Consider the following 14,144-nt stretch of genomic DNA (forward strand, 5'->3'; position numbering starts at 1 on the left):
GTCAGAGCTGAGAATAGTACCACTGTTAGCTCCTGGAACTGGAGAATCTTATATTAGAAGGCAGCTGGTTAGGAGGTTACTTATTTCCTTTATCTTTCTCTGGGGCGTGTGTCAGGAGCCTGGGCTGAACATGATAAAGAGACAGGGTCAAGGAGGATCAGAAGTGTCCAGGGTAATGCATTTTTCTTCAGTGAGAAAATGAGTGACAGGATTTCAGTATGAAGACCTTTCTCAGACGTTTGGAATTACCGTGAGAATTTGGCCTCAGAATTATCTCAGGGAATGTGGCAGAAGTCAGAGAGGTTCACAATCTTGGCAACTAGTTTAGCATGAAAGAAAACAGTCGGAAGAGTTTGAAGGGACACGTTTATGGATTGACTGTGAATTATCTCCCATAGGCTTATGCTTACACAATTGGTCCTCAGCTGTTGACAGTGTCGAACGGTCAAAGAACCGTTTGGACGTGAGATCTGGATGGCAGATGAGGTGAGGGGGGAAGGGCTGAGGGGTTGTGCGTTGGCTCTGATTCCAGCCCAAGCTCTGTTTTCTGGCCAGTGACATATAACAGGCAACTGCCACATGCCCTTGCCACCTTGCCTCTGCCCTCTACGATGGACTGTATCCACCAATCCGGGTGCTGGCCTAAGCCCCTCTTTTGTTAAACTGCTTACTGTCAAGTATTTGGTCACTGAAGCAAGAACATTTAACCAATGCAAAACATATGCCAGAAACTAGTGTCCTCCCCCAGTCAGAGCATTGAAATAAAAAGTGGAAGAGTGAACTTTAAATGACAGCAGCCTGCAGTGTAGTTCTTACATAAGCACGTCTCTAGAACTTGCACCGAATCTCATTCTAGCCTCTAACTTTTTTTTTTTTTTTTTTGGTTTTGGTTTTGGTTTTTCTAGACAGGGTCTCTCTATGTAGCTTTGGCTGTCTTGGACTAGCTTTGTGGACCAGGGTGGCCTCGAACTCACAGCGATCCGCCTGCCTCTGCCTACCGAGTGCTGGGATGAAAGGCGTGCACCACCACTCCCAACCCTCTAACTCTTATTTACATCTCAGGTGTACGCAGAAGAAAGAGGGCAAGGTGCTGGGAAAACAACTCATTTATTTCCAACATTCATTGGGGCTGCAGCAGAGGCTCGGCTGGCCGGTGATGATATGGATACAGCACAGTATCTGCGTGTCAGCAGGACCCCAGGACCGCTTTGCTGTGTGGCAAAGCTCAAAAGCTTAGAGCGCCTCCATCTGGTGACAAGGCAGATCTCGTGCAGCGGGTTCTTTTTTTTTATTTTAATTTTTTTTATTAATTTTTTTATTCTTGTTACATCTCAATGTTTATCCTATCCCTTGTATCTCGTGCAGTGGGTTCTTTTTTTTAATTTTAATTTTTTTATTAATTTATTCTTGTTACATCTCAATGTTTATCCCATCCCTTGTATCCTTCCATTCTTCCCTCCCTCCCATTTTCCCATTCTTGAATGCAGGTGTACTTGATGGGAGGTGGCAGTGGCTTGAAAGGTGGTGGTGGTGGGGGTCTTTCCATGCTGGGAAGAAAACGTTTCTCTTTCATTGCTGGGAATATGAGGTAATGTTTTTAAAATATGAGGTAATATTTTTTTTAGTTAGAGATATACTGATGAGGAAGAGATACAATCATCATTTTTTTAGAATTTTTGGCAGCTTAATTCTGCAAATGAACTTACCATCAATTAATATGAAATTGTGTATATATAAAATAAAAAATTATATTATATTGTTAATGTGGTATTTTATAGTTTGCAAAGTGATTTTTTTATCCATGAATCATTTATTTTGTACCTGAGAATTATAACCACTGTTTGACAGGTAAAACTGAAGCACAGAGGTTTTAAGACACTTGCTGAAGAGGAGCAGGCCAGCAATTGAAGTCTTGTAACCAGATCCCATAATCTCCATGGCAACTGCCTCCTAATGGGAGGAGTTTTACTCTTACACGGGTAGAACATCCCTCCAGAGACAGAAACATAAAATTCAAGGACTTTTTCAAATAGCAACATTGCTAACTTGAGCCTCAGCCTTTCTGCACACACTCAGGGACGCAGGAAGGATCTGGTGTGGGTGAGAGGGAGGGCGTTCCTGCTCCTGGGTGGGTTGGCAGGATAATGCACTCTTGAAGATGTCTTTGTGCACAGCTCTATTTCATGTTAGCACAATGCACCTCTGTCTCAAGTACAGCAAGCATCCAGGTTAGTGTGGGATTTTGTTGTGCCAATGCTCAAGATATTTGATATCAGGATATAGGGACATTATCTATCAGCATTTTTATGTCTACACTCTGGCAACCAATAGCATCTTAATTTAGAGAGATATTTGGTAAAGAGATTGGGAAAGAGAGAGAGGAAGGGGGAGAAATATTTTGCATATTTTTATTTTTATATTACATGTTTAAGCAGGAGAATTAAAACTCAGTATTTTATTCTCCAATTTATTTTGATATAAATATCCATAATTTTTAAAAGATTTATTTTTATTTATGTGCAGGCCACGTATGAGTTTAGCTACCCTCAAGTATCAGAAGAAGCAATTAGAGGAACCGTTAACATGAGGTTTTGAGCTACCTGACACAGATACAGGGAACTGAACCTGGGTCCCATGCAAGAACAGCAAGTGCTCTTAAGCACTGGGCCATCTTTCCAGCCCTATGACCTGTAATTCTTATTTCCTGGTTTGTGGATGCTTCAGTGGAGGCTTGAAAATATATCAAAAGGTACATTTGAGTCTAAGAAACATTTTTTCATAAAAAATTATTACGTTTTTAAGGTCATATAGTGACCAAAATACAAAATATTGATTGTTTTTTCTTTGTTTTGGTTTTGATCTTTCTTTCTTTCTTTCTTTTTTTTTTTTTGGCAGTTTCCCTGTGTAGTTCTGGCTGTCCTGGAACTCAATCAGAAGACGAGGCTGGCCTTGAACTCACAGAAGTCTGCCTGCCTCTGCCACCCTCTGGCCCCAATACTGGGATTAAAGGCGTGTTGTGCCACCGCCACCTGGTTGATTTTGTTTTTAATTAACAAGAAATACTTGGTTGCTCATAGTTACAGAGTAGAAGCACTGATTTTGCAACGTGACATTCCCATCTTCAAATGCCTTTAGCCACACTTAAAGCTTTCCTGGGATGCTGGGGTCTTCTGGGGTACACCACCAGGGAGAGGCTGTTGTGCAGTGGTGACTGCCTTAGCAGAAAGCACACATGAGCAGATCAGCACCTTGTATTGTGGGGGCTCTTGTAACCACAGCTTAGCCCAGACTTACCCTCAATAGCTGAATCAGAAAGGGGAGGCTTACCCTTATGTGCTCTTCAGACTGCTGCGTAGAGAATTTAGGGAAATAAAGTAATCCTTTCTCCCTCTCATGTGAGGGAAGAGAAACAGGCAGAGGAGGCCTGCCCTGATGGAGAGCAGCTGCGAAGTTCTTAAAAAAATTACGTCTCTTATTCAATTTCACACTTGAGCATCTGGGCCCAGCTGATACCAGTCAGGTCAAAAATGCATGAAAATGAAAAAAATAATGAAGATTAAAAGAAAACAATCAGTTTTAGCTCTGTGGTGAGGTGAGGCTTGGTTCTTGTTTCAGGCCTACTGACCTGTGTCCAGTATCTGCTGTTCCAGCCAAGGGAGCCAGTGCAGAGAGGGAGACTGAGTCAGGATCTGTGTGTTGAGCCCTCACCAAAGGATCTTGGGAAATCTGTACATTCTTTCTGAGCTTCTGGAAGCTGCCTTGCTCATTAAGTTATGAGAAGAATGCTCTGTAGTCTTTGTATCAAGTAAGTATTTTATGATGGAAAATGGTCAGTCCTACATATCCTATATACTTACATTTCCTTTTGATATTGGCACCATTTTCTTACTCTAAGTCCAAACAATAGTGCACAGGAAAAGAGCAAAGCCATTACAATCACAGGCCAGGACATTCCCTCTTGAGGTTTACTAACTGTAATACCTGACAAGGGAACACAAAGAGGTGAAGGTTAGTGCCAAATTTTGGCATTTGGAAAAAAGAAGGGGGGTTCTGTAGCTCAGTGTAGCCCCATGGTAGAATGTTTGCTTGGCATGCATGAGGTACCATGTATGATTTACAACTTCACAAAAACAATAACTTTTTATATGAAAGAGATATGCTTTCCCTAAGGATTATGAGGTGTTCATTGACTGTGACAAACATTACTTCTTATGGATGACAACACAATAGTTGATTAAGTGTCCTACCAGTAGTTTTCTACAACTACATGAGCATATATCCCTATGGCTTGTAACCATGATCTCTGTGACGGTTCAAGCTTCTCTGAATTACTTGCTCTTCCAAGATGTAAAACAAGGAATTGCGTTTTGCACTGACATAATTCTTATTAGTTGAGCTGCAAGAACACTCTTTATTTCAACAATCTTTCTTGACTTGAATTATGTTTTCACAAGCTTGCAATGTTTCTTCTACTTTTTCAACTGGCAAATTCTTATTCTTTTTTCTCCTTTCATATTTTAACTTAAAATATGAGCACTTTAGAGAATTTCCTATTCTCCCATAAAAATCAGGTCTTTCTGGTCGATTCTAAAAACATTTTCTCATAACTCTTATCACAAACAAGTTTAATTGTGTGATTATTTTTTACAGTCATCATCTGTAGGATGCCAGTGTCACTGTATATCCAACAAGTGCCAGAGTGTCTGGAAAGGTGCTCAAAAACATTTGCTGAGTAAACAAAACATAAAAGACAAAGTAGATAACAATCAGGATGTAATCTGAATAAATTATAATAAATTAAAAAATAAACACCAGGTAAACAACTCACTGGTAATAGGGTTGTGGTTAATTCTAGTAGTTCTATTTTCAGTTGTAGGAACATCTGGGGATCCTTTGGTTGTACTGGTGATGACATCTAGAGACATAAAGGCAACACTTGAATTTATCTGGACAGACATCTCAATATGATCAAGTGATGTAAACTCATAATTGAATTTCAAGAATTACCGGCAAAGAGTTCAATCTGAACATCTTCAGAATAGCTATGCTAAATATGACTGGGCTACGGATCATTTTGTACAGTCAATTCGACTCTAAAGACCTAGGTAGAGCAAGGCTGGGGTCCTGGGATCTGTCTAAAGGTTCCCAAATAGGTGGAATTTCCTGAGTGATTACACAACAAAATCTATATACTTCTCAATAACAAGGCAAGTATGGCTGAAGAAACACCTCGAAAAACATGATCTGGTTCCAGCCATGGGACCATAAGACCCAGCTGATCAAAATACTGATTCTCCGTACTTTAAGATAGCAGAAGGTTGTCAGAGGTTCTTCTGTGCCACTGTATCTTCCCCCGGTACTCACCGTGAGGAGCTAAGCTTGCATTTAAAGTGGCAGAAGTGTGCATCTCACTGGGTGTCCACGAAACTGCTAATGGAGGAGACATGCAGGATCAACTTTTACAGTCACATTTTTTCTTCATTATCACTAATTGAATCTAACAATCAGGGAAAGGTACATTAACGTGTACTTAAAATAATAGTATTGAGCATTCTTGTAGTGTTTGCTTGATTATCCCCAATACAGTGGGGTTTGAGGGGATATGGATGGCTTTAAGCATAACTAATTGGGAAATTAGTTGGGAAATGGAGAAAGTTTTGGCGATGGTCACTGCTGAGGTTTAAAGGTGCCTCCTCTAAATGATGTTGACAATGTGAGGACATTAAAAAGTGAGTCTTTAAGGGGTCAGTACACTGAAGGAGCTTTCCCCTTGATTTATGGTCTTAAGACCTTTTTGGAAGGGTCCTTGTAGTGCTGACCCTGACCTTTCAACTTTGTGTCATGTGAGGACCTGGCATGAAAGTCTTTATCAAATGTCTGGATCTTGAGCTCCCAGCCTCTGGAGCTATGAGAAAACACATGCGTTTTCTTTATAAAATATGTAGTCTTATTCTGCCATAAGTATGAGAGTGAGTTGAATTAGTCACTTTGGAACAAGAAGAAAGAGTGGAAGAAAGCTCCTTCAACACGAGGAGTGAGCTTTTGTTGCTTTCATGCCCATCCCACAAGTGGAAAGATGGGAGGAGAATGAGAGCCCCATGTGTTATGGTGGCCTTTGGGCAAGACAATCTGTCAGAAGGACTTTTAATATCTCATTGGAACATGCATAAAGGAAGAAAAGAATTTATGCTGTGGGTCCCTGGCATGTCTGGTCAACTGTGGACACTGAACTGCACCAACAGTGAACTAACAGACCTCCATGGCCACAGGCCTTGTTAGCCCTGGCAGAGTGTCTAGTGTCTGTGGGACAGCAAGAGGCAAGGTTTTCCCTTGAGTGGATGGCAGCAAATCTCTACAGCATACATGGTTTCTGACTTTGAAAATAAGTCCAGCTTAAACTAAGGTACCAGCCAAGGACAATACAGGCAGTAAACTTCAAACCCCTACCCAGATCTAGCCAATGGACAGAACATTCTCCACAGTTGAGTGGAGAGTGGGGTATGACTTTCACACGAACTCTGGTGCCCCATATTTGACCATGTCCCCTGGAGGGGCAGACCTGGTGGCACTCAGAGGAAGGATAGCAGGTTACCAAGAAGAGACTTGATACCCTATGAGCATATACAGGGGGAGGAAATCCCCCTCAGGAACAGTCATAGGGGAGGGGAATAATGGGAAAATGGGAGGGAGGGAAGAATGGGAGGATACAAGGGATGGGATAACCATTGAGATGTAACAAGAATAAATTAATAAAAAATTAAAAAAAAAGAAAATCAGGAAAAAAAAAAAAAAGAAAATAAGCATCCAGTAGAATGTAAGAAGATGACTAAGAGGTATACGCTTGCCATCAATGGAAATATGCTATACTTATCCACTTAAATTACTACTGCTTCCAGTTAGGGACTCTAATGTGTGCAAAGACCTAAGCAGACAAATGGAGGAAACTAAAACTTAACTCCTGCTTTCTTGTGTCTCCCCTGCATGTCAACAGCAGCTGCAGCTGATTATGAGTGCATGCAGAAGCTGCATCTACTGTAAGTACAACTCTCCAATCTCTTCTGTGACCTTGAATAACATTTTGTTCTTGACTGAATGCTGAAATCTACAGATGCTAGACTGATCCTTTGCTTAATGCTCAGTTTTTGTGGGTAAGCTATTATTAGGCAGTAACTTCATTGACAAAGAACAATGGTTAATTACAAGGTAATTGTGAACAGGTTAGGATTTGGACAAAATAAAGAAGGTAACAGATTTTTCTAGATAATTTTCTTTTCAGGATAGTGTTCCCTCTAACTTCTTACTTTCAGAACCTGGCATCTTTTAGTATCCTTTTAGAATATGTTAGCAAGAAAGAAAGGGATTTATCATTTTATGCTAGGGTAAATATTGTTGAACAATTGCTATCTCTTTAGGAGAAGTTGGTATTTAAAGCAGAAATAGTATCACTGGATGTTTATTATCAGTGCAACATTGAAGAATATTCTATAATAACCAGTAGCCATTGAACACTAACAAGTTTTGTTCTAAAGGAAGAAGGGCATATTCTCTTGTCAGTACTGATTTTTTCTTAAAAAAAAAAATCACGACACAATTCAATGAGATGATCAAATCTTCACCACAATCCACACAAATTATATAAATAGCAGTACTTAATATTATCCAAATTGACAATTTGATAACATTTCTTTTTCTATGATTGTAACATTTTTCATAATAAAACAGTATAGAATAAAATTAAAGTATAAAACCCATTTTGAAGAAAGAGAGTTATTTTTACACATTTTATTTTGTTTGCTTGGTCTCATTCTGTGCCTCGGGACCTCTCTGGATAAATCAGGGTGGCCTCACATCTATGGCTGTCCTTTAGCTTCTCTCTCACTCCCACATGCTGTTATCACAGACCAGGGCCACCGCTCCTGCTTGTTTTCTTTTTGCTTTCAGCATTATTGTTTTACATGTGCTAAGAATATAGTGGCAGTGAGAGAAGTGAAGAAAAAGACGTTTCCATTGGATTCTACATGTCTTTAAAACTTAAAGTGGGTGAAGGAGGCGTTTCAACACCAAAATACGTTACCAAGTCTTTCAGCAAGATCAAGGGGCGAGTGCTCTCTTTTTTTGCATTTCCCATTTCCATGTGCATTTGGTGTGTCTCTGTGTGGCGTGGGCATATGTCCATGTGGAAGCCTGTAAACAGGGGGCATGCATGCATACAGAGACTTGGGATTTAGTTTTGAAATAATCCTGAGCTCGAGGCAGGATCTCTCAGTGAAGGTTAGGCTTTGCTGACAGGGCTGGTCAAATCAGCCAGCTTGCTGGGGGGAAAGGGAACCTGTCTTTTCCTTCCCAAGCTAAACTACAGGCAGGCTGCCACACCCACACACTATTTACCCGGGGTTCTATGAGTCTGAACTGAGGTCTTATACTTGCAAGGCAAGCACTTAAGAACTGAAGCCTTTCTCCAGACCCTATAAACAGCGTTTATATCACTGTTTCCCAGAGGAGAGTAGTCTTCTTGAAGCCAGCGGGTGCACGGAATCCTCTGTAAGGTAGAGTCGGCTACCTCAGATGACCTACTTTTCATTAGACCTGCACTCTTCTGGAAACTCACAGTCTCAACATTTAGATGCCCATTCCTTAGGCCTCTTTCCATTCTTCAGTCTTCTGAGGACTCTCTAAGCAAAATGATGTTGAAGTCTTCGCTTTGTTGAAGTCATCTGTGTTAACACCTCATCACGCTTATCAAATACATGAGTCAATCATCCTTTGAACCTTCTGAATGCCTGGTTTCATCAAAATCCTTAATAAGCATGGCTTTGGCATGGGAATAACAAATGCCAGATGACCAATAACATTTTCTCATACCAGTATCAGCCACAGCTGTGAACACAGGGGTACTTTGTGGCAGCATCTCATAAGGTCTTATTTCCTTTCTTGAGTGGCTCCTGGTGACGTTTGCTGAGCGGGAAAGGGTTCTTCTCATCTACAGTAAGGGCTCAGTCAGTTGTAGTGCTTCCCATTTCTTTATTAGCCATGATGCATTTTGCTCTTCATTTCTTTCCTGTTGGCAATTGTCTAGGAAATCATGGCACATTAGCAACTGTTTCCAATTGTACGTGTAATCTATTTGGAATTATATCTAAGTCCATAACTACCTGAGTTTTTGCAGTTCTTTAAAAATTATTTTTATATTCTATAAAAACTAATTAAATTACTTTTTTGAATTTGATTATAAGCATTTTCACACATATGTCATTATCCTTCATTCTAATGTCTGTATTTTAAAAAGAATTTTATTTTTTTTTTATGAAACCACAGATAGTTAGTCTTATTCCTAGAGGGTTGTTGATTTCAACTGGGTATGTGGGAGGATTGTTGCATCATTTCTATTCATATAGATGACTGTCCCCATTTCCATCTGAGCAGGGTCTCATGAATCCAGTGTTGGCCTTGAATTTTCTATGTAGGTTGGGATAACCTTGGACTCCTGATGTTCCTATTTGCACCTTCAGGTGCTAGGATTATACACACGTATCCCACCATCCTTGGCTTCAGAAGTAGACTTTCAATGAGCCATTTCTCAGCTGTCAAGTCTTCCATAGGGCATGTGCTGAAGTCCTTCCTTGATTTTTGTCACAGAACAATGGCTGGGCTTTCAAAGGATGCTCAGAGAGCGGATGTAGAAACTCGGGTGGTCTGTCTTCTGCGTTTTGCCTTTCCAGTCATGAAGGACATGTCTGGGTATGGCATCACTCTTGTCTCCAGAACCTACTCAGTGGTGCTACCTACTGTGTCCAGTTTTGTCATGACCGCAAGTTCACTGATGGGGCCCTCACAAGGCTCCCAATTATAAAAAATGAGATGGCACGCACAAGTCATTGTGGCCAGAGGAAAGGGAATTCTAATAGAAAGTAGACTTTTAAATAGGAGAAGGAAACATTTTTACTTGAGGCTGACTTCAGAGGAAGCAGCAGAGGGATGGGAAGCAGATGCTGCTTTACAGGAGAGGGAATATAATGGGACGTGAGTCAAGAGTGAGGCTTTAAAGGCGGAGGATGGAAGTGCTGAGTTTAGAGAACTGAACCAACAGGGGACTGCAGGGGTCATTGCTACACTGCCTGAGGTTTTTCCATGGTGTGATCCTGCCACCATTGACACTCAGTTCCCTAATAAAAGCCCATTTTCCTTTTCTTCAGAAAGAGGCTGTTCATACGACATAGCACAGGATGGTCTGGAATTTGCGATGCTGCTCTGGACTCACTTTTGCAGACCAGGCTGGCCTTAAACTCACAGAGGTCCACCTGCCTCTACCGCCAGAGTGCTGGAATTACAGATGTATACCACTGTGTCCAGCTGCTACTGTTCAATCCTTAAGCTTTACAAATACTAAGAGTCTAAAAATTTCTAGCCAGGACTGGGGGCAAATAAAGCAACATAACATTTGAGAGTTACATAATTTATGGTCTAAGAGCACAATCATATTTCCCAGGCATGAGTGTGTGTGTGTGTGTGTGTGTGTGTGTGTGTGTGCATTTCTATGTATGCACATGCATTTGTGGAAGTGTGTGTATAAGAATATGTGTATGTGTGTGCACACATGTGTCTGTGTGTATGTTTGTGAATGTGTGTGCATATGTCTTTGTGTGTGTGCACATGTTTGTGTGTGTGTGCATGCATGTGCACACATCTTTGTGTGCCTATGTATGTATGTGTTTGTTTGTTGTTGAGCCTGAGCTTGCTGACTTTGATGCGGAAGTGAGTCAGAGGTTTCAGGGCTCAGAGAGACCCACAGTGCTTTTTTGCTGGTCTGGCTCAGATTGACTGGCTTCTGTGTAGCTTTAAGCTTCATGAGCCCAAGTGGATGGCAAGAGAAATCAGGAAGGAAAGTAATTAAGATTAAATTTTCCACTCCATGGCCTGATCACCTGAGCATTGGGGTGAAAACATATTCCAAGATGTCATTAACTTCACCCGTTGGGGTACGAAGGTGGCCCGCCAGAGTATTCCCATTTCATAGGCGAGGCACTTAAAGTAAAAGAAGAATTTCACTTCCAGATCCTGGGAAATTTGGAAGCTGAAGTAGGATTTGATTCCATTGTTTTTTAATCTCAGCCTAGATCTTTTTAAGTTAATAAACAAAGTGATAGCAAAAGACTGCATTAAAAATATTCTTATGAAGGCAATGCAATCAAAATGATAGCAGTATTTAAATATGTATGAGGTCCATAAAATGAATCTCCCATGACCATGTTCACAAGCAGCCAGGGACCTAGAAACAGACATTTATCTATTATCATTCTTTTTCTGCCTGTAAGTACTTCATAAATCTATTGAAATAAGCATATTGAGAGGAGAAAAAGAAATCCCATCATCAACTCCTGTCCTGACCCTTGCCAAATGCATCATCCAAAATTGCATGTCGCATTACAGCCTAATTCAACTGGCAGCAATGTGTTTCAACACAGTCGAGGAGTGAGTAATCAATTTTAGCTTGTTAGATTCTAATGGATTTCTGAAAATGATTATAAATAGAGCAACCCACTGCAGGGGATTTTTCTTCTTCTTTTGAACTTATGAAGAAAAAAAAAAAACCACAATTGCATCTTATTCTCAAAGCATTGAGAATGTGCGTCTCCACTTCCAGTGAGCATCCTTTGTCAGATGGGTGTCGGAGTGCCTTCCTACACCTTATTGTTTCTGAGGCCATTTTAGAATAAGAACACTAAGGAGATGGACAAATGAGGTTTTCCAATTGTAAGGACAGAAAATGTGAAAGATCACACTCGTTTATTTCATTGTGAACGGTATTAAAAAGGCTAAGAATACAGTATATAAACTACCAAGCAAGGTGAAGCCGCATGGGATCTTTGCTTTCTAGTTTCTGAGCTAGATGCTGCCTTGGATAAGCTCTGTGCCCTACCTCATACTGATGTACAGGACAGTAAGTCTTTTCCATCTCTTCTCTTCTCTTCTTTCTTTCCTTCCCTTCTCCCCTCCTTCTTGATTGTTTTCCTACCCCCAGGACAACATAATAACAATGTAAATCAATATGACTATGGGCTGAGGCTGTAGTTCATTTGGTAGAGTGCTTGCTTAACATCTATAAAGCCCTGGCTTTGATCCCAAGTACCACAGGGAGAACTAGGTATGGTTGTGTGTGCCTGTAAGCCCAGCATCCAGGAAGTAGAGGCAGGAGAATCTGACGTTCAAGTCAAGTCGTCCTCTGCTATATCATGAGTTTGAGCCCAACATGAGCTACATGAAACACCATCTCAAAAATAAAGCACAAACTTTCTAATTAAGTAAATCATTTCATTTACTGTGTCTCTTTGCATATCTACTTTAATCTTCTTCTTTGTCCATATGCAATAATATTTTCACGCATTGACTTTCTAATGAGCACAGATTGTGTGCCTCTCATTGATATAGAGTTTAGTTACATAGGGCAGTGAGCAAGAGGTCAAAAGTATTATGTCCACATTCTTCCATACCCTACATCTTAGCATAATTTAAGAAAAACTTACAATATAAACAATAAGAAATCACAATGAAAAGTATTATGGTGAGAATTAAACTATAAAATACCTTATGTACGTAATGTAAATTTATATTGGAATCCAGTCTTTTCCAATAACATCCTCAGCAAATTTTTATCTCCATTGCTACACAATTTCTACCCTATAACCAACTAGTTCCTTCATTTATCTGAATGTCTCTCATTCCCTGGTGCCTGCCTGTCCAGATGTTACTTTAGGGACTGAGGGTACAGGTAAAAGTACAGGGTTCCTGGCTTTTGCTCACAGGTTAGTCTAATGAGCAAAGGATGATAAGACACCAAAGTACAGGAGAGTTTACATGTCATTACAAACAACCCTGCTTTATATTTCACCAGACTGTGTGTGTGTGTGTGTTGCATGGACTTCCCTCCTTTGTGTAACTAACATTTTCATTGTTAATTTATATCCACCTGATAAAACCTTTAACTGTGTCTTTGCACATAAGACACACTGAGTATTTTAGTACATTGTGACAATTATTTTGGATGGCTTGATAATAGTTCAGCATTGTCTTATTGTTGGTTATTATATTCCCTTAATCTTGTTTCACTTTTATCCATACAGATAGATTTTAGATAGTTATGAATAACACTATACTTGTCCTGTCCCTTATTATTTCTATCAATACTATTCTGAATGCTACAATTTACATACTGTGACTAATCCATGCATTAGATTATAGTCTTTATAGGTAATTTTTTAGATAGAATCCTGTTGTATAGTTTCTGTTATCTTAGAACTCATGCTGACCTCAAACTCATGCCTAACTCCCTGTTTCAGTCTTTGGTGTGCTGGGATTACAGGTATATGCCACCACATCTGACTATATATTTTTACTTTTAAAAATCAAAAGCTATGTGGTCCCCTGGCATTTTTTGGTCTGAACAGAGTGATTAAGATTTATTTATGCGGTTAAACATGGCTACTACCTACCCATCTTTTGTTCTTCTATAACATTTTTATTCAACTATACACACATTTATTTGTTCTATTGACCATGGCCATTTAGATTAGTCATATTTTTCCTGTATAAATGGATTTTTCTGCCAATATTTATGATCATTCCTCCTGTGTACAGTAAATTTTTGGAGGGGTTATTTTCACTAGGAATATGATGAATAGGGTTTGCCCCTGTTCAGCTTTCAAACATCACTTCTGAACTGTGGGAAGTGAGTGGAACAGCATATGCTCACCTGTACGGAAGTTATAATTATAACACAGCACTTGGCAAGCCAGTGCGGAAAAGGTTACCTGCACACCAGAAGAGGATACCCGACCTCATTATAGATATTTGTGAGCCACCACCTGGTTGCTGGGAATTGAATCCAGGACCTTTGGAAGAGCAGTCAGTACCCTTAACCTCTGAGCCATCTCTCCAGCCCATGAACTAGGTTCCTTAATTCAGAGACAGGAGAAAAACCATACTTTTATTATATATTTTAATGTTCTTATCTTGACATCAAGATCTTAAACTATTCTTATTCTTACTGTAAAGAAGTTCATTGAATTTCATAGACTTTGATCTGGTTAGTTTTGATCTGTGAGGTTTTTTATAGTAAGTTTTTTAATAATAAAGTTTATAACATTAAA

General features: G+C 39.9%; 1 protein-coding gene across 1 annotated transcript in view; it reads right to left on the reverse strand.

The window, feature by feature from the left end:
- Window positions 1–275: 275 nt before the first annotated feature.
- Cd96 (CD96 molecule) overlaps window positions 276–14,144 on the reverse strand; it is a 76,501-nt gene continuing 62,632 nt past the window's right edge. The window contains 5 exon segments of the mRNA XM_051150349.1: window positions 276–319; window positions 1,486–1,547; window positions 3,858–3,981; window positions 4,829–4,915; window positions 5,365–5,430. Of these exon segments, the coding sequence (XP_051006306.1) occupies window positions 276–319; window positions 1,486–1,547; window positions 3,858–3,981; window positions 4,829–4,915; window positions 5,365–5,430 (383 nt within the window).

The sequence above is a fragment of the Acomys russatus genome, chromosome 8 (genome assembly GCF_903995435.1).
Source record: "Acomys russatus chromosome 8, mAcoRus1.1, whole genome shotgun sequence".
NCBI lineage: Eukaryota > Metazoa > Chordata > Mammalia > Rodentia > Muridae > Acomys > Acomys russatus.